This window comes from Danio rerio, chromosome 7, assembly GCF_052040795.2.
Source record: "Danio rerio strain M-AB ecotype USA chromosome 7, GRCz13ab, whole genome shotgun sequence".
Lineage (NCBI taxonomy): Eukaryota > Metazoa > Chordata > Actinopteri > Cypriniformes > Danionidae > Danio > Danio rerio.
In genome coordinates this window covers 17,806,844-17,827,424 of record NC_141027.1, presented here as the reverse complement: position 1 = coordinate 17,827,424, position 20,581 = coordinate 17,806,844, and the positions used below count along the sequence as shown (strand labels likewise).

Here is a 20,581-nt window from a genome sequence, read left to right as displayed (position 1 = left end):
ATTACATAAGACTTTAAAACTTGTCATAATCTTTTCTTGACGCTTTTGTTAAGTCTTCAGCTCGGGCTTACATAAGAGCCTTTTAGTGTGATAATCATACACACTGATCACGGTTCAGTTTGAGTGGGCCCAATGCGCTCAAACATCATGTGTTGTCAATTATCCAGCTTTGTCCTACGCTCAATGATGCTTTGCTTGAATTATGGGAGTAATTTCCGTTAAACTGTAAACAATCAGTCAAGTGTTCAACAAAACTGTATACAGTGAGTTGGCATTTTTCTCCTCACAGTTCAAGCATTGGATATTAAAAGGCAAATTATTAGGATTAACAATTTTCATTCAGCAGACCACAAACAACAAGAAAAACAAGTCTATTTCAGCAGCAGTATTATAGATGTCTTTAATATTACTTTAATGTAGTCATGTTGTAATGTGTAACGTTAATGTAGCTTTGGCTACAAATACACTTGTCGTACTTCAATACCAAGCATATCACTATTACTATGGTGAAAAAATAAAGTTAAATGTACTTCTCACTCAGTTTTCAATTTGTATATTGATTATTTGTAGCACAACCTTATTATTATGATTACTAATACTACGACGACTACTACTATAACGACGACTTGGACAACTACTATGACGGTGACTATGACGACTACTACGACTATGACAACAATTATGGCGACTACTACAACGACTTTTACTATAACGACTACTACTACTATGACGACTTAGACTATGATGAATACTACTACGACTATTATGACTACTACTATGACAACTACTACCATGACAACTACGATGATGACTAGGGCGACTACTACAATGACGACTAGGACTATGATGACAACTGCTACGACTGTGACGATGATTACTACAACAACTATGCTGACTACTATTATCACAACTACTACTACGACGACTAGTATGACGACTATGGTGACTACTACTGTAATGACTAGGACTATGACAACAACTGCTACGACTATGACGACTACTACTACGACTACTATAATGACTATGACGACCACAACTATGAAGATTACTACTACTACTACTATGATGACTACTATGACTATGATGACTACTACAACTATGACCACTACTACGACTATTATGACTACAATGTCGAAGACTACTATGACAACGATGACGACTACAACTATAACGACTACTACTACGGCTGATTATTACGACTACTATTACGACAATTACTATGACAACCACTACTGCTACGAGTACAACAACTAATACTACTTAGTTGAAATACAGCTAATAATATTATTAATAATAATAATATAAAAAATAACAAAGCAGTATGCAAAAATATGCACAAAAAAGCAAATGCCTTGGTACTTCAAATTTCAAGTAAGTATTATCACCAACACCATTAGTACAGTGTTTCTGCAGGTTTCACCAAGACAAATTAAAGCATTTAAGACCTTTTCAAGTCCATTATAAATGAAATTTTAGAAAAAGAGAGGTTTTTTTCTAATGGCTAGTGGAAAATATTTTCACTTACATAATTATATATTTTTTACTTAATATGTGTTTGCATTAAAATGTAAAAACATATTTTCCAAACACATTCACAAATGTTCTTGTAAGAAAGATAATTAAACCAAATGGCTAAATTGTTGATAGTAACGATTGTGTAGCTTTAAATAGACAAAGGAAAATTAAGACTCGTTTACAATACTATTTCAGGGAATTTAAGCCATTAAGACACCGCGGACACCCTGTAGTAGTAGTCATATTAGTCACATTTTGCGCTACGCCACTGCTGACATATATACAGTATATGTGTAATCTATGTATATAAATAGTTCATATTTATAGCATATGTATAGTACATGTATAATTAGATTACCGCTCTGGTATGTTAGTTATGTATAGGTTTAAAAATAACTCTTCCAGTGTTGTGCTTATATTTATGATTATGTTTATGTTTATTTATATAGCACCGTGGTCCCCTGAGACACAACATTTCATTCCATTTTTATGTCCACATGTAGAGGAATGACAATAAAACTTGACCGGACTGACCCCAAACTTCATCCTGAATTATTTATATTTTTATTTTCAATAATAATAAATTGTTATTTATTTAATTTTCAATCTCTTATCTGCCCTTCACCCCAACCCGAACAAAAAATGGTGCAGAGTTTCAGAAACAAACATATATCTGACCTTGTTTTTCTCATAGATGGGCGGTACACTGAAGAGCAGGATGTCGGCTGAAAAACAAAAAGGAAACACCCAGTGTGAGGCAATTATTATCCTTCTTTATTATTCGGAAGTGCAATCTTACTAACTTAAACCCAAACGTGAAAGCCTACCGAGGATGAGGATGGTGATGCCATTGAAAACAGCACCAACATACGTCAGCAGCCACATAACAACTGCCAGCTGAAAGCAGATGAAAACATGAGTCAACTGAACAGAAATCCTCTCCTTTTCACACAAAAACCTACACTGTAATATAACAGATTTGGAATAACCTAAATCCTCAGAGTTCTTCCTATAAATCTGACCTTGAGGGAATCCACCAGATCCTCGACCAGGAAGAGGCGGCTCATCTGCTTGAGCGCGCGGTTGACATGGCTCAGACACCCATCCACGTGCTTGCGGAAAGTCTCGGGTGGCACTGTGACATCTTTGTCCATCAGAGCCCTGTTACAGGAACACGGGTCAAAGACAATTAGCTCTGACAGTGCATTCACACACATACACACACCTCTGAACACCACTGCACTCAACATCTACCATTATTAACACAGAACAGCGCATCACACACCACACAGATGCTTAAGATAAAACATAATTTATTTCTGTTTAGTGTTTGGTCTTAATAAACATAGACAAACGCAGACCAAGCATAAGCATGTTAATATATATAAAATATTGTATGCATACACATTTATTATTTTAATGTAATGCAATATGTATGAAGGCCGAATAAAATTAAGTAGTTAAGACTTTATAAAAGGGTATCTGCAGATTTCTGAGAGTTATGTTTATGATTAAGACATCTTTAATATGACAGAATGATATTTCACACTAATTTTATATACCAAAATTTGCACAAAAAAAAAAGCCTGCAACACAACTTATGACAACCTTTAACTCTGTTAATTACACATGTAACGTGTAAAAACCTCAAAACAATATTATTAATAGTAATTTTAAAAATCATAATAAAATTTTATATCAGTTCCCAAAAACTGCATTAACACAATTTTCCAATGTCAATAATGTATGCCTATTATTAAATGAAACATAACAATATTTTATATGTATAGATTTTTATTATTTATTATTTCAAAATTAAATTGTTTGATCTTGTAAACGATTAAGAATGATGTTTACCATAATTTAATCACAAGCAATCATTTTAAAAATAGCTTGAAATAATAATAATAATAATAATAATAATAATAAAAGAGTTTAATATGGCTTAAATTACATTTTCATCAAAAGATGCTTCTCCAGTTCTTCATTTGTTAATGTTTGGGGTTGACGCAGATGTTATAATCCAGGGGTCACCAAACTTGTTCCTGGAGGGCCGGTGTCCTGCAGATTTTAGCTCCAACCCTAATCAAACACACCTGAACAAGCTAATCAAGGTCTTACTAGATATACTTAAAACACCCAGGCAGGTGTATTGAGGCAAGTTAGAGCTAAAACCTGCAGGGACACCGGCCTTCCTGGACCGAGATTGGTGACCCCTGTTAAAAGCTATTATAAAGTGAAATCCCCAAGAACTCTGTTTACACAAGCAAAATCCCAGCAAACATTAAATACACAAGCGTAGTCCCTATATGCGTGTTTTTTTTTTTTTTTGGGGTACCACATGGAATTTGGTTCTGCCCATGTGATGATAGACGTAGAGATTAAAGTAGATTTCAAAACGGAAATAAAATCTTCTCTACAGGGTTGGTTCGACTGCATTAAGACCTTTGAAACACGGATCTTATTTTTATATTATGGAATTTGAGAAATTTTATAGATCCATGAACACCCTCTACATGGGGTCCAATTCATTACTATTAGCCTGACATTAGTTAGCAATAGCTAACAAGAACCAACAACAACCAAAACTTGTAACCGCATTTAAATGTTAGTTAATTAATTAAAATACTATTTTTCTTTATGTCAGTTCACAGTAGGGGTGGGTCGATAGATGATGCTATTGTCCATCGCTGATGGCCAATAGACATCACGATGCTAAGCCTGCATCGCAATCCTCCACCTCACCCCCGTCACAGCAGCAAACCACAAGTGACAACACACACTTAAGACGCCGTTTACACTAATACGTCTTTTAAAATGCCATTTTACAACAAAAACGATCGCCTAGCTTTTCTGAACAGATCTCGGTCCACACTATACCGCTGAAAACGCACATCACGTGACCACACACACACTCTGGCATGAGCTGCAGTGTATGCGCGCGTCTGAGCTCCAGCAGTCAGCGGTTGCTTTGAGCACAAAACCCCAGAGAGCAGTGCATGTCGGACAGTTTATCAAAGATGTACAGCTGGATTGCGTCTCACTATAGCTGTAAAATGTGATTTTAATCCATCTTGTCTCTATCAAACGAACCTTCAAAAAGCGATTGACAGGTGGTAATTTGTGTGCAACTTATCTTTATTTATTTATGATTTGGTTAAAGATAAAACAAAGACCATGCGAGTCAGGTAGTTAAACGGTACATTAGGCTACAAATAATTAATTTGTGATGAATAAATTATTTATAAATAATTAATTCACCACCGCCTTTGACGACAATGTCAACGTCAATCGCGATGTTTCACATCAGACATTGTACGATGCCAAATTGGTTGACGTCGTCCAACCCTAGTTCACAGTAAATTAACGAAGGCTGAAAATTATTAGTAAATGTTGAAATAACCATAAAAAGTCCAGTGGAAGAATTGTTCATTCAATCTATTGATCATTCAAGTTTATTAAATGTTTAATCTTCATAAGGCATTTGGGTTTAAGAAGTTCTTTAAGACAAACATAAATTGCATTTAATTATATTTTATTCATTCCAATTAGATTTTTACTGGTTTATTATACAACCCCTGGCAAAAAGTATGGAATCACCACTATTGGAAGATGCTCATTCAAATATTTGTGTAAAAAAAACAAAAAAAAAACACGTACATGCCACAAAACTATTTTCATTCAACAATCAAACCTTTGAAACACTTAAAAAAAAAAAAGAAAAAGAAAGATCCCTGTAGTCAATAACAACAGTTTTTACAGATCAAGCAGAGGACAAAAATATGGAAATCACACAAATTTTCACACAAATCTGAAGAAAATTATATAGAAAAACCATGTACTTTGCAGTTTTAAAACAAACAACTGTATCTGATTACAACTGCTAATTAGTCTGCAGTGAAAAAAAAAAAGAAAAAGAAAAGAAAAAGGAGTGCTTGCACACCTTAGTGAGGTGTTGAACCAAGCTGACTGACATAGAAGGATGGATTGTTGAATGCAAATAGCTTTGTGGCATGTATGAACATCTTCCAAGGGTGGCGATTCCATACAACCCCTGGCAAAAGTATGATCTACTGAAATACAATTTTCACACACACACTTTTGAATTTTTTTGGGTGTGGTTCTTGTGTAATTTGAATGCCAAAGAATTTTATTTATTTATGAATAAAATTAGATAAATGCAGTAATAATATTGTAAAAACATTAAAACACAATGACAAACTCAATTTGAAGAAGCGACTCTATTGCAAAGAAGCAATCTCTATTTTTTATTAGAGAACTTCTTCAATCGAGAAGTTGCTTGTCAAAAGGATTTAACGATTTAAGCACCGTTTATAAAATAATGATTATTTGGCTTCAAACAGGCCTAGAGAAGTGCTTGGAGGTTTAAAGAAAACAGTGAGTCTTTGACCAGGGCACACAGACAGACAGACAGACAGACACAGACAGACAGACAGACAAACAGACAGATCTACAGAGTAGACTCTTACTTGAAGGGGTGTCCTTCATTGGACTTCTGGACCGCCTGGATGACAGACTTGTAGATACGGAAAGAAATGGTGACGCAGAGCAGGGACAAGAGCAGGTAGGAGACCACGCTGATCACGCTAAACGCTGCCAGAGAAAGCAGCAACAGCAGCGACACGCCAAACACCACGCCTGACTTCTTAGGGTCCCGCCAGTGCACCAGGTCATTCACTGCATGACAGAGAGAGCATGTGAAACACGTGTGTGTGTGTTTGTGTTGAGATTGCAGCAAATAACACCTGACAAAACCACTGAATGAGTACAAATACTGTAAAAGTCTCCTGAAATCTCTTGGAATGTGGAATTTACACAGATACATTGAGTAGCTCCTCCCCTTTAAAAAAATAGTGAATGAGAATGTGTCGTAACCACATAATGCATTCTGATTATTTAGGACACGGAAGCCTGATTCCCTTTGATCTCTATTGATCACAGATACACTCATCAGCAATAAACTTTAATCTGAAAATCATATCTGGAACTGTTTTCTTATGGCAGCTCATTGCTACCCTGTCAGTTATGGATAAACTCGTACATTTATTTGATCAATCCACCCATCCATCCATCCATTCACTTATATCCATTCACCTTCCCAACATTCCTTCTATCCATTCATCCATCCATCCACCTATTCATTCATTCATCCATCCATCCATCAATCCATCGATCCACCAGCCCCCTTTGCATTTATGTTCTGCTTTTCGTGTTACACTTCACCAATGGACACAGAATGTTATGGAATGTATATTTTCAGCTTCTCAGACACACAAAGAGCATTTATAAAGGTATACACACAGTTAGTCCATTTTAATCAGAGTGTTTATCTTTTTTTTTTTAAAAGATATTACTATAAAACTATTATTTTTTTTTCTGTTATGATTTCCATTGGTTTACATTGTGCGCTCTTGCGTTTGTCCACATACATGGCTCACCGCAAAGTAGATTCGCAAAGTTTAGAGCTTGACCAGCAGAAGTAGTTGAGTTAAAGCAGGGGTTTTCAACCTTTTAGGACACACGCACCACCAAATTTGTCCAATTTCACTCGCGTTGGTTGAGTGCGTATAGATGGACACCAATATTTTAATACATTTTTATACAATTAAGACAATACTCTGATTAAGAGTCACCATGTAAACAGCAATTTTTGATGACCCTAATCCAACTAAAGTCATAATTGAACAAAATAAAAATTAAATGAAGACGTGGAGTATGCATATATTAGTGGCATTATTGAAGTAAGCGCCGCAAACTTTTACCATCATGTAAGACTTTGCCATATTTTGCGACAAGATCCACTTGCACGGCTGTCAGTAAAGGACTGCAGTGCAGACACACACACACACATCACAAAATGCGGAAGTTTTTTCTTTACATTCGGTATGCGCTATTAAATTTCATTAAAACAACACTTTCACCAGTCCTTACTCCATACTTACATCCACTACCCCAGTTTGTCTCTGGGGCATGAGTGAAATATTTATAAGTGTTAGTGAAACTGCAGTAAAAGTCAAAAATTAAAGGAGAAACAACTAAAATTACACAAATCTCTGCAGTAAATGTGGATAGCCTGGTGACGCAAAATTCAAAAAGCACTTCACGTAAACACCCTAATTATATTATTGTCTTATTCAGATTAAGTCAAACAACTAGATTATAAATGTCCATATAAGCATAGTCAGTAGTGTCTTCAAAGTAAGTGAAAGATCCAGAAGGGCATTTTGCTGATTTGATTCAGAAAGGCACTTTTTTTGTCAGACGGCTCACAGGTTGCACTTTCATTCACCGTCATTTAATTTTAAAAAGCACCCGGTTCATTTCATTTGTATATATGTTTTTCTCGAACACATTAATTCTACAGGTGCCTGATAGTTAGCTGTGGAACTAACGTGAATCAGATTTATTTTAGTGAACGCATATAAATCCTCATAATTTACGAGTACATGCCTCAAATTCTCCCACAGGTTGAAACCCCTGAGTTAAGGAGCATCTCATGACTGCCACAGTCTATAGCAGCAATGCTGAGTCTGTCAAACCATTTCTCCACTTCAAAATGCAGCATTTAGAGTCATTTAAACAGGTCTAATATGTTTTGTGGTCTATGCCGAGTCATGCAAGTAATCCACTCTGTGCTGCTGTCTCTCTGGACCAGAGAGGGAAGACCATGTTTGTGCACTGCGACAGTTTGTGTGACACAAACGGAAAGCCATACTTTCTTTACACCAACAGAAAGCATATTTACACGGTCCGAATTGTTTAACCCATAGATCTCGAAATCAATTCCTAGAGGGCTGCAGCTCGGCAGTTTTGCTCCAACCCTATTCAAAACACAGCTGCTCTAACTAATCAAGGTGTTTAAGAGTAGTCTTGAACACAATGACTACATTTACATGGACATCAGTATCTGAATCAGACAATATGATTAAGGTGTTTACATGAGTTGCTTTGTAAATGCTTTGTTTATGATTCCGTTTTACATGTTATAGCAATTTGATTACCGTCATTGCGTCATCACGATATCCACATTTTCTCCCGCGTTTCATGGAATTCTGGGTGTTTCATTTTTAATTTGTCGACTTAAACTGCAGTTTGGCAGGTAACTCAAATGGTTTGTTGCAATCAAACCCTCAAACAGTTTGAGTTACCTTAATTTTTGAGGTTTTACAGTACTCGATTGGTTTGAGTTTTCTTCAGTTATTCACTTATATTCAGGAACATTTCATGCATGCCTCCTTGACAAACGAGATATTGGATGCGACTATGATACTGTTGAATGCTGTTTTAATGGAATTTGATACCGAATTTGATGGGATAAAAACCTTGCATTTTGCGATGCAGGTGTCTGTGGTCCTTCACGGATTCGGTAGGTGCAGTGTCAAACAGCCGTTTGTGTATAGACTATCCGGTCACAAAATGTGGCGAAAATCCTACATCATTATGACCTTAATTGGATTAAATTAATAAAAAATGGCCGTTTACATGGTAGACTCTTAATCAGAGTATTGCCTTAATCGCATTAAATCAGGTATGTCTGATTAGGATTGGAACAAAACTGTGCAGAGCTGCGGCCCACCAGGTATCTAGTTTGAGGCCTATGGTTTAACCCCGTCTGCACTTAGTGGCATTAACCATATGGAAAACTGCATTTGTGCATGACTGATCATTTTTGAATGTGTTATTTCCACTCAATGTTATGACTAGGCCTGTCATGATAAATCATTTTTGTTGTGCGATATATTATCAGAGAAATGACTGCGGTAAGCAATAATATTGTCATTTTAAGACCATTTTATGCTACTGACTATACGATGTCCTTATTTAAACTTTGATGCTGGTAATGTTGAAAACAGCTTTTATTATTTGTGATTGTGCGCCCTTTTAGGCTAGGTATGGTTTGGTATTCTGAAATGTGTGTGTAGTTTGGGCTTGTAGTACACAACTATAAATATATGTTGGATTTGGTATTAAAGTTATAGTTAACCCAAAAACGACTTTAGTCATTATTTACTCACTCTTTCCTCATTTAAAACCTATTTAGCTTTCTTCTATTGAACACAAAAGAAGATATTTTAAAGAAAGCTGGACATCCGCTGTATTTGCTCTTCTACTACAGAAGTCTATGGTTTTAGTTTGTTAACTTCCTTCAGAAGATCTTCTATTGAGTTTAACAGAAGAAAAATCTCAAAGGTTTGAAACCACACAAGGGCGAGTAAATAGGGAGAAAATTTCATTTTTGGTTGAACTATTACTTAAAGCGTCTCAAGTCTTTTCTTCTCACCTATCACACCAACTTCACCCCACATGGACAGGTTATAAATACTCAGAAAGTCACAATGAGAGGAATATCTGCACCTTGTCTACTCATCAATCACAATACAGCCATGTTGAGTGCCATTAAAATAATCCTACAGTGACTGTAGCTTACTTTAAAGGGGACCTATTATGCAAATTCTTAAAGGGGCTAAGAGCATAATCTCATTTAATTTTAAAGTAACATGCTTTGATCCAAATTGTGCCATTTTGGTGACTAACAGGAGTATTTTCAAAAAATCATTAAACAATTTTTATGGGGTATTTTGAGCTTAAACTTCATATACATACTCTAGGGACATCAGAGACTTCTTTACATCTTGTAAAAGGGGGCATAATAGGTCCCCTTTAATGTTTACAGGGCGTTTGTCTTAGCAAATCCAATAATGCTAATAGCGATTATTCCAAACAGCCAAGCAGTATCTGATTCTGCAGTGTTTACATGTGGCATTTTGGTAAAGGTACAGCTTGCTTGTAACCTCAGCCTTGGTGGAACTAAAAAAATACCAGGTACCAACCAATAGAGGTCATGCCTATGCATTACTCAACAAGTCATTGTATTGACTATCACGACAGGCCAAGTTATGACTAGTAAACATGGAGCAGTTCAGTGTACTTCCATTTATTATATAAACGGATGCGTGATTAGGTGAACACTCTGTATGAATGCTTGGTAAAATATGAATAAATGACAGGTTTCTGACTTTAATGTCTTTAGGGGTGGGAAACATCAGATAATAAAGAACATTTGATTGGTTAGACAATTTTCTCAAGTTCTTGGGGATGTAATGTACGTCAAACATTATATTGTGAATTGCATACATCTTTTAAATACATATGTTGCCACTGTTTTGGAGAACACCAACTTATGTATAACATATTGATACAATTTAGCAGGACTTTAAATCCAGAACTTTCAGCTGGCAGTGGCAGGGTATTTTAATAAGTTCTTCTTTTGTACCGGAGCTGTAAAACCTTTAGTTGTGTCATAAATAATGGAGAGCTCATATTTTCCATACAGCTGCGGTTACGTAATACAGTTTTTCGAGAGGCTGGTGATGCGGCGTGAAAGGAACCTTTTAAAGAAGCCTTACATAAAAGGCATTCTCCACACGGAGCAAAGCCTTCAGGGGTTTCAGCTCTGCGGGTTTCCTTTTCTCAGGAAATTGTGGATGCGTAGACAGCCAATGGTGGAAAAAAACATGCATAAGGATGCGCAATTTGCACCCCTAACAGAACAGGATGGTACACCCATATATATTTTTTCCTGGCAAAGACTCAGTGTTTTCAAAACACTTTCTTCCAAGCGCAGGAATTCATTCTTGGCCATGTGTGGGGATTGGTCCTGTAACACAAGGAGCGCACACGTGCAAGCGCTGGCTGGTTGAAAACACAACCACATCCTCCACTGTTACTATGTTTGGTCTGTCAGCTTTCATACATCATCTCAAGCACAGATATGGCTCTCACACTCCCAAGAGACTGTAAATGTATTCATGCATACTCTTCAAGCAATACATGGCCAGGTACTGCTTCACTTCAAGTGTTTTAGAGCATGTTAAAAACCCTGAAATGTGCTGCTGAGCATGAATTACTCTTACTATAACAGGTTACAGCCAAGAGTTAAGACCACTATACAATACAGAGTATGCAACATCATTAAACTAAACTAAAAACGTTTAGAGGTTGAAATTATCGTTAATGAGATTTGATATAAACATTTTCATGATGCATCAATACTAAAAGATTCTGCATCAATGGAGCAAAATAACCGCTTTACATTTTAAATAGGCTTAATATACATCTTGCGAGTACCGTTTTGTTGTAATCAATACTTGTATAAAACTTGTAATTCAATACAACTAAGCTTTTTCAGTCAATCTATAATAATTAATATAGATATAGATTAAGATAGATATAGATTTTATTAATAAGTTATTAATAAAATTGAAATGTCCTTTGAAAAGAAGTTTTTTAATTTGGGTTTCTGCTGCCTGGATCATTAATGTTGATCAAAAAAAAAAAAAAGAAAGAATGATGCTAAGGACTTTGATTTCCTTTGATTACTATATTATTAGATTATATTATTACTTACTTAAATGTTTGGTAAATAAAGTTTTTTTTTTTGTATTTGTACCGTTCATCTTTTTTTCTGTTTTTACTTAAGAACTATAGTGTGGTTATTAATAAAGCATTTGCTATGAATAAATAAAAATATTATTTGAGGAACAAATGCCAAAAAACTGCTTTACAACTGAATAGTTCTGAATTTCAGTGTTTCTGCAGGTTTCAGTGAAATTTAAGACTTTAAGGCCCCTTTAAGACCATTATGAATGAGATTTTAGTCTTATACTTGGCTAAACACTAAGGACTTTTAATGGTCCAGTTGGTCCAATGAAATTGGAAAAAAACAAAATGTAATCATTTCGTAACTACATATTTAAATGTGTCAAAACAAGAAAACTCTAGTTGTGTACATTTTTTTTCCAATTTATAAAACATTAAGTTTCATGCCCATTTATAAATTTTATGTCCACTCACAATTGACTGTAAATAGTTTTTGTGTAAATGGAAGATTATGTAAAGGGATATTTCACTGTTATTATCATGAGAAATTTAACCAAGAGAATTTGAGAATTAAGATAATCTTTATTTCAAAAACTTTTACATATTTTTATAATATTTTAGAACACAATATTTCTGTGAATTTAAGACTTTAAGGCCTAAAATTTAATTTTAGAAATTTAAGAAGTTAAGACCCTTCGGACACCCTAGAATTTGCGTAAATCATAAGCAAAACCTATACCAAGCGTGAAGGCTCATAAACATCTTAACTGTCAGTTTAATAAATTCTAGCTAAATCAAAGTATTAATTTGCTGGAGAAAAAAAAACAAGTTTTAATAGTAGTGTACCTACTGACTTTCCAGCCTGATCTCAAGAAGAAACATTACACAAATTCATAGAAATTAGCCACTACTCAAAAAGTTACAACTAGCTGTGAGATTGTTATATTCCCAAAAAAAAAAGAAAAGAAAAAAAAAAAAATCCTCAAAAGTAATTAAAATGCGAACTTAAAATGAACACTCACATGTTTGTATAAAATTAGGTAGACATATTTTAAAAAGCAACTAGAAGAGGTCTGATCCAATGCTTGATATATAAACAGAAGTAATATGTAAAGACATCTAAAAAAGAAACGGTTATCTAGCAACCAGAGAGAGAGAGAAAACTGTTTACAACAACAGTCAACATGACATAACTACAGCACAATAGTGTATAGCGAATGATTCAGAGGCTAAGAGAGCAGCATTGTTTTTGTCCACTCTCGTAGCATGTGAGGGGTTTCCTCCACGCTCACTGCAGGGGTCTGAGTCGCTCCCAGCATGCTTTGCTAGTGCCCACAGGGAGGCAGCCTAGGCTGAGAACAGTCATTCGTTATCGTTCCCTCCCTTCCTCCCTCGCTGGCGTTAGTGGACCTAGATACAACAGCATGTCCCAGTGGCTGCTGAGCCGCAGTGGCCTCTTTTAGTTCACACGGCTCTTCTCTTAAAGGCACATGCATCATCCAATGCAATTGTGCAAATCGGTGAAAGAGTCCATGTGAGTCTGAATCATTTACGAGTCATGCATGAAGTCATCCATCCCACCCAAGTACAAAGGTTTCAGCTTTAAAAAATAATCCTGTTTCACTTCGCTCAGAAATGAACAGCATGAGCCAATTTTCACGCAAAGAAAACCCTAATGAGGTCAGTTATTTAAAGTCTATTGGCCATATTTATACACTATGGTCTGATTCAGCGCACTTAAAATGTTTGCACTTGCTTCTTATCCGTTTAAAGTCTCAGGAGAATTTAAAGTACTACATTTTTTACAAGGCAGCTCAGTGTGGATATTTATTTGTGGTTGGATATGCATAATGGACATATAAATAATTGACCACAGTGATTAGATAAAGCTATGCCAGAGTTTTTGCACAGCCACATGCCATTATCTTCTGATCTGACCAACCCAAGTGGAAACCGTCCCACCCATTAAAATAAACTTTCACACAACGCTTTGTGTGAAAGCGGTGTTTTTGGTAAAATATCACATTTACAATCACATCAAAATTTCAACCTAGCAAATAACTCATGTAGATGCTGAAAAGTAAGGCAAAGGATATGCTCCAGATCTGTTGAATAACCCACTTACCTTATTAAAACTATATTTGGCAACTGGCGCAAGAAATGAGTTACTGTCTATATGGAAAAACTAACACTTTACAGTAAGGTTAAATTCATTAACATTATTTATTGCAATTATTAATGTCAATTCATTTGTTTGAAAAAAAATTAAGTTTTAGTTAAATGTATAATGAATTAAATACAAAATTATTTAAAACAATTTAGCATATTTATTAGAGATGTAACGATTCACCGTGAGCCGGTTGAAATTCGATTAAAATGTCACGATTCAAACCGGTACAAATGTTGAATGAATCGCAATACATGTTTTGAACAGAGGGGGCGCTGTGCAGGCGAGAAAGAGGTGGAGCGGCAGACTAAAATGACAGCAATAAGGTATGCCAAACAAACACAAACTGTGTAAATACTGCAAAAAGACTATTACTTACACTAACAGAACAACGAATACAATGCAGACTAAATCGTGAGATTAGTATCGTGAATCGTATCAAATCATGAGTCAGGCGAACCGTTACATCCTTAATATTATTTATAAGATAATATAATTGTTTATTTATTGCTAGTTCATTATAACTGATGCAACTTTAAATGACAAAATAAAATGCAAAATTTTAAAATATTGAGTTGAATAAAATTTTAGTTTTTGTTTTCTTTTTACTAGATAATAAGGGTATTTACGCTTATACCATTTCTTAAAATATACAAGCCAAGTCAAATGATCTGCAATTAGCCAATAATAAAACAATCAATTACTTTTCCCCTAGTTATGTCTTAGCAATATTGTTTATTACAGGGCTCAAATAGGTGTAAAAGTATCTCGAGAAAGGTTTTCAGCTTGCGTTGGATGTGTAGCCTCCAAAAAGTGTATTTTATAATTTCTTTATTAAAAGCAAATAGTTTTAAATGGTTATTAAATTTGTTCAAAATGGTCAATATAATGTTGTCCTGATAGGAGCCTCATTTTATATGATTCAATGTTGGTAGATATCAGGACAATCATTAAAAACAAACGAAGGCATGCAGAATATGTCACGTACTTCAGATAGTGAATCAGCCATTGGACTTTCTGTCTGCATATTTGCGAAACTGTTGAGTCTTACTAGGCCAACTGTGACAAATGTCCAGTTATGTCAGCAAAACCAAAAGGTGAAAGTTAAATATGCCTGAATGCTTAAAATACTATTTTCAGAGTCTGTTAGAACCTATTTTGCTCACTGACTATAATACCTTAGATCATTTTAAAGCATAACAATTTTTCATTTAATGAAACTACTAAGCAAACCATTTTCAATCAACAATTTCTTCCCTTTATGCTTTAAAATTAACTTGATAATTATGCATAATTTTCTCTAATGTGTCACTCCAGATGAGTACACGCTTAACAATAGCATACCAACTGCCAAATGGAAAATAATGCTGCTACTTTTACATGACACATTCACCCTGGCTTTATTCCCAATGGCCTTCCAAGGCAACATGAAAGATGAAACCTGAGACTAGACATGACTCGTCACCTGACTTCAAGGGCTGTGCATGCAGCCACCCTGCAAGAATATTTATATCCATCCTTTTTAAAATTGTACCATAATTTTAATGAGAAGTTTTGCTAAAGAAAACTCACAATTCAGTACATTTAATATTAATATGAAGCATAGCTTTTATTAATAAGCTTAAAACCACAATTAAAGATTCTATTACAATAAGCACATTAAGTAACTTTATAAAGCCATCACTGGAACAGGTTTAGTTGTTGCCAACTTTTCCAAAGGATACTTTTAGGTTAGTACTGAGTAAATTAAAGTTGAGTTATAAAGGAAAAAAAGAAGAGATAAAGTAAGGTATGGTGTCTGGGCATACTATGCGTGCAGAGTTAGCAGGCGGCTTGCCCAGAAAAAAATATGTATGTTACCTGTAAGGTGGGTTAGTATTGCTGTCAAGACATGCTCTGCAAGGTGGTAGGCCTCTGCTACCCAAATGTCGATTGCCTCTACCTCTTTGGGAAGTAAGGAATCAGGTTGATACTCGTTTGGAAGAGTGTGAGAAGATGAGGTGACTGAAGACGCAGGATTAGGTGTAGGAAGTGGAGCTTTTTCAAGCTTTGGAACAGTCTTCATTGTTATAATATTCTCATCTTCCTCTTCTTGGCTGCTTCCGAGCTCTTTCAAAGCAGAAATTGTGAGGCGCTCTTGCTCCAAATCCATGATCATTGCTGGGGATGATTGGTTTTCAGCTGATTTGGAAATCTGATCTATAGTTTTGTGTCCGGGACTGAGGGTCTCAGGTTCCTCATCCTGCCGGGACTTTAGACACTCTCTCATGAACTCCACAAAGCTGTCGGTCGCTGCCGTTACAGAACATTCTGCTTCAAGTGTCTCTGTATCACTCATTGCGTCTGGCGAATCCGGTCTATCTAAAAGGTCTTTGGGCGTCATAACTTGAGGTTCAGACTTGGTTATTACTGGTAACTCAGCATCCTTATTTGCCACAGAGACAGTAATAACTTCACTGATTTTGCTAGACTGCTCATTGTGGAAAGAGGGGAATGGTGCAGGTGGGTTTTCTTGAACTGGGGGCAGTTGGTCAGTGGACTGAACTGGTAACTCCTGTTCCTGGAGGGTAGAAGTCTTGATTTCTGATTTCAGATCTTCAGAATCAAAACTTGGCATTTTGTTTTGAGGGAGAATAGTCTCAATATCATCAGGATAATCAGATGAAGGGTCAGTTAGGAAGGGCTCGGGCACAGATTCATAATCTAGCCTGAATTCATTGAGTGTCTCATTGATATCATCTGTAACGTTTTCAAATGATTCCTGAGCGAGTGTACAGATGTTTTTATTATCTGGAAGGCAGACTGACTTCGGAAGCTCAGTTTTCTCAACTTTATTCTCCTTAAAACAAGAAGAATTCAACTGGTCTTTTAAAGCAAGCTCTTCACTGGCATAGTGATCAAGGTAAGTCTCTACGTCACTGGGCTCATTTGAGGGGGAACTGATATCAGGGGGAAGGTCAAACAGTATTTCAGAGGTCTTGTCAAGCTCTTTATCAAGGAATGACTCTTTAAGGGGTTCAAAAGACACTAAATTCTGAGACATAAATGATTGCTCTTGAGAGTCCTCCAAATTCAGGCCTCCAGAGTCCGGAGAGGACTGGAGGTAAATTCCACTCTCATAATCCTCTTCAATAGCTTCGTGTCCGGGAGAGTGATCAACTTCAGTGTCAGTATTACTTTTCTGTGAGGAAATTTCATAATCAGGTTTACGCTCTTCAGTTTCTACAGTTTTCACCTGCTCCACCTCTGAGTGGTCTTGCTCTGGTGCTCCTTTGCCTTCCTCTTGCACTATCTGACGATTTTCGTTATCTTTAATGTCTTGTTCCACATCAAGTTGCTGATCTTCATCATCATCACTTAAAACTTGCTCCTCGGTTTCAATTACATTAATAATTGGTACCTGAATTGACTGTTTTTCATTGTTTGGAATGGTTTCCTCATCCTTGGGGGTTTTGGTGTCAAGGTCATTGTTTCCCAATGTTGGGAGGCTTACGGCTTCCTCAATCACTGTATCATCTGACTCCCCAGAGCTGTCTACCTCTTGGATCTCAGCAGGTTCCAAACTTCCCTTTGAAATATTTGAATGTTGTGTTGGACTAGGCTCAATTTGTTGGGACATAATGGGTGATGGAGATCCACAATCTGCAGGAGGAGCAGGAGAGGATGGAAGCTCTTTATTGTCAGGGAATCCCTGATAGCCTTGATCGCCCGTTTCTGCTTTTTCTTGCTTCTCCCACATATAGGCTGTAGGTAAGAAATTCAGGTCAAATTCAGAATCTTCTTCAACACTCCCTTGTTTCATTTGCTTGTCCTCATCATGTTTTGACTGGTTGTTGTCATCTGCCATTTTTATAGGACTGTCCATAAACTGATCAGGAACTCCTGCAAACGGCTCTGGAATTTCTGTGGTCTCTATATTGTTTGGTTTTATTACTTTAGATGGACTCTCTTGCACCATGGGGCACTCATTTCCCTCATCAAGATCAGGTTCTTCAGTGTTGAAATCTGGTGCGGGTGGTAAGTGAGCTCTCATCCAGTCAGCGGTGTCCTCAAAGTCACTTCCACGCCTTGCTTCACCAAGCACTTCAAATGGTGATTCTGGAGATTCCTGCTCATTTGATGCAGTCCTTTTCTGAAAGGACAAACGTGAGGAAATTCCATGCGATTCTGTAGGGGACTTCTCATAATGACGCTCTTTAAAATGTGGAAAGCCTCCATCATGTCTATCAAAATCATTCTGCTTTGCAGCTAATGCTTCCAATGCTTTGATTCTTTCAGACACTGGGGATGTCTTAACAGGGGACTCTTGATTTTGAGTGCTAAAAGGTGAATCAAAAAGCTCCCGTTTCTCTTTGAAGGTACGATCTACATTGTCACCAGATGACCCTGAAGATTCAGTTCCATAAACAACTGGAGAAAAGGAACTTGACTGAGAAGAAAAGCGAAGAGAGGTGGCCACATTTTCTGAAGGCTTGTCAGAGCCCAATACCACTCTTTTGTCTGCATCCACCATGCAGCAGGAAAGAGGAGGAAAAGGAGGGTTGGAAAAAAAAGATCAAAGCATACTTTACCTTAATACAGATTTGCTAAAGCAGGGGACTGAGGTTCAGCTCAGGTTTATTTTTAAACAAAATGGGATCTGTAAAATTTCAGAACCAAAGATCCCAAAACTTTAGCAATCAGCAGCTACACTAGTATTTTATTTAGCATTCCCAAGATGCTTCATTGCTTGCATCCATTTAACTGCAGCTAAAGCCGTCATGCACACACTGCATGGTCCCACATTTTAATGGATGGAGTTTGATGTCTGCATGCCAGCTTGATAATGTGCTGATATCATTGAGGAATCTCAATGACACACACGGTGCTTCTTAATGCTTTTAATGTATTGTTCCTGAAGTGGGAGATTGTACAAGTGTTCAATTCAGATGACATCCATAACCAAACAACAACCGCCAAAACAAAGATACAGACAAAACAAAATAGACAAACAAAAATGTACTCAATTTCCTGAATTGGACTGAATAATGAATTCTTTATATAAAAAAACAAATAAAGAACTGCTATTGAAGATTCTACTGATGGCCTGCCTGATCTTTGCCTCAACTGTAAAGCCATCAAATAAGAAAGAAAAGATAAAGAAATCAAATTATGGCGTAGATGACACAATGAGGCCAGAATTACAAGAGCACAGGGAATGCTGCACCAGAATTCTGGACACATGCTGAAAATGGAAATCCTGACCATTTTACCATGCAACACAATGGCTGTCTTAAAAAAAAAAAAAAAAAGATCTGTCTTCACCGGCTCTAAGCGGAAAGAGGCACATCTAATTAAAATGTTTGGTTTACGTCCTATCTACATAGAGGCCACAATCTGGTTAATTTCCCATGCATGAGAGATTGGTATAAAAAGTATAAAGGCTGGTTAAAAGGGGCATTAAAAGCAGTATACTAAAAAATACAAGAACTAGAGAGATAATTTTGACCCTTTCTACCAAAAAATAGGCCACAAAAATCACTAAAATTAGACTAAAATTAAAATTTATTTTAATTCACCCTAGTTAAATGTTGCTACAAAACCCTGGAAATCTTGGGAGGTAACTCAAATGCATCCTGTGAAGGCAAATATTGTCTGCGGAAGCTAGTTGCCCTTTGAACACTATCCGTTTTATTGTATGGTCTCCCAGGTTTGAATATCATTAGCCTTGGCTATATGGTGCTAACTACCGGAGAATAATAACATTTAAAAACTAATATTGTTTTCAAGTAATACATATGCTGTCGATAAAATAAATAAACTAAGCAATTCAAACACTTTACCTGCAACAATTTCTCCTGCCTCTCTACAGTGGGGAAAAAACAACAGGTGCAGATCGCTGCAGGTGTCTCTATTACGGCATTCTGACATTCTTCTCTTTTTTTCCTTGTTGAAATCTGCCCATGTCGTTGTTTTACTTTAAGATACAATCTTTAAATAAATTTACATGCTTAAGGCTACAGTTCTGAGATTCCTTCAGAGAAACTTGCACTTCAGCTGACAGTTGAAACTAGTATTTTCCAAATGCTATGATTACAGGCCTTACCCAGTTAAAGTAAAGCCTTCTCAAAATAGATTGAACATATAATTATGTAATACACACAAAATGACTATACTTGTTGTGTGTTTACATTTTATTGCTCACTTATATCTAAACAAATACTTTTGTCCCAACACCTCTTGAAGAGTTTGTTATGGATAAATATTCATTGTGACGACACATTAAAATAATAATTCAGAAAAGATGCATGTAAACTAGGGCTGGGTGATGAAACGATATATATATTGTGATTCATGGATTGATTCTAAGATTTTTGGTATGCCTCACGATTCACTCTGGAATCACTTCTGAGCTTAGTTTTTTAAGCAGTTGCTGTTCTAGGCTAGTTTTTAATCGTACGCTTAGTGAGCATGAAGAGGAGCATTTGTGCATTTGGTTAAGTACTGTAAGAGGCGATC

At 36.3% G+C, this 20,581-nt stretch overlaps 1 protein-coding gene across 3 annotated transcripts in view; it reads right to left on the bottom strand.

Moving 5' to 3' along the window:
• The window catches only part of rtn3 (reticulon 3), a 37,512-nt gene that overhangs the window by 5,862 nt on the left and 11,069 nt on the right, over positions 1 to 20,581 (bottom strand). For 2 of the 3 annotated variants that reach the window (NM_001328361.2, NM_201072.3), the window contains 4 exons: positions 6,006 to 6,213; positions 2,538 to 2,676; positions 2,343 to 2,412; positions 2,194 to 2,240 (listed from right to left, as the gene is read on the bottom strand). In NM_001328361.2, the coding sequence (NP_001315290.1) occupies positions 2,194 to 2,240; positions 2,343 to 2,412; positions 2,538 to 2,676; positions 6,006 to 6,213 (464 nt within the window). Of the gene's footprint in view, positions 1 to 2,193; positions 2,241 to 2,342; positions 2,413 to 2,537; positions 2,677 to 6,005; positions 6,214 to 15,943; positions 18,584 to 20,581 lie in introns of all 3 variants that reach the window. The other variant, XM_087259028.1, reaches the window with a different exon arrangement.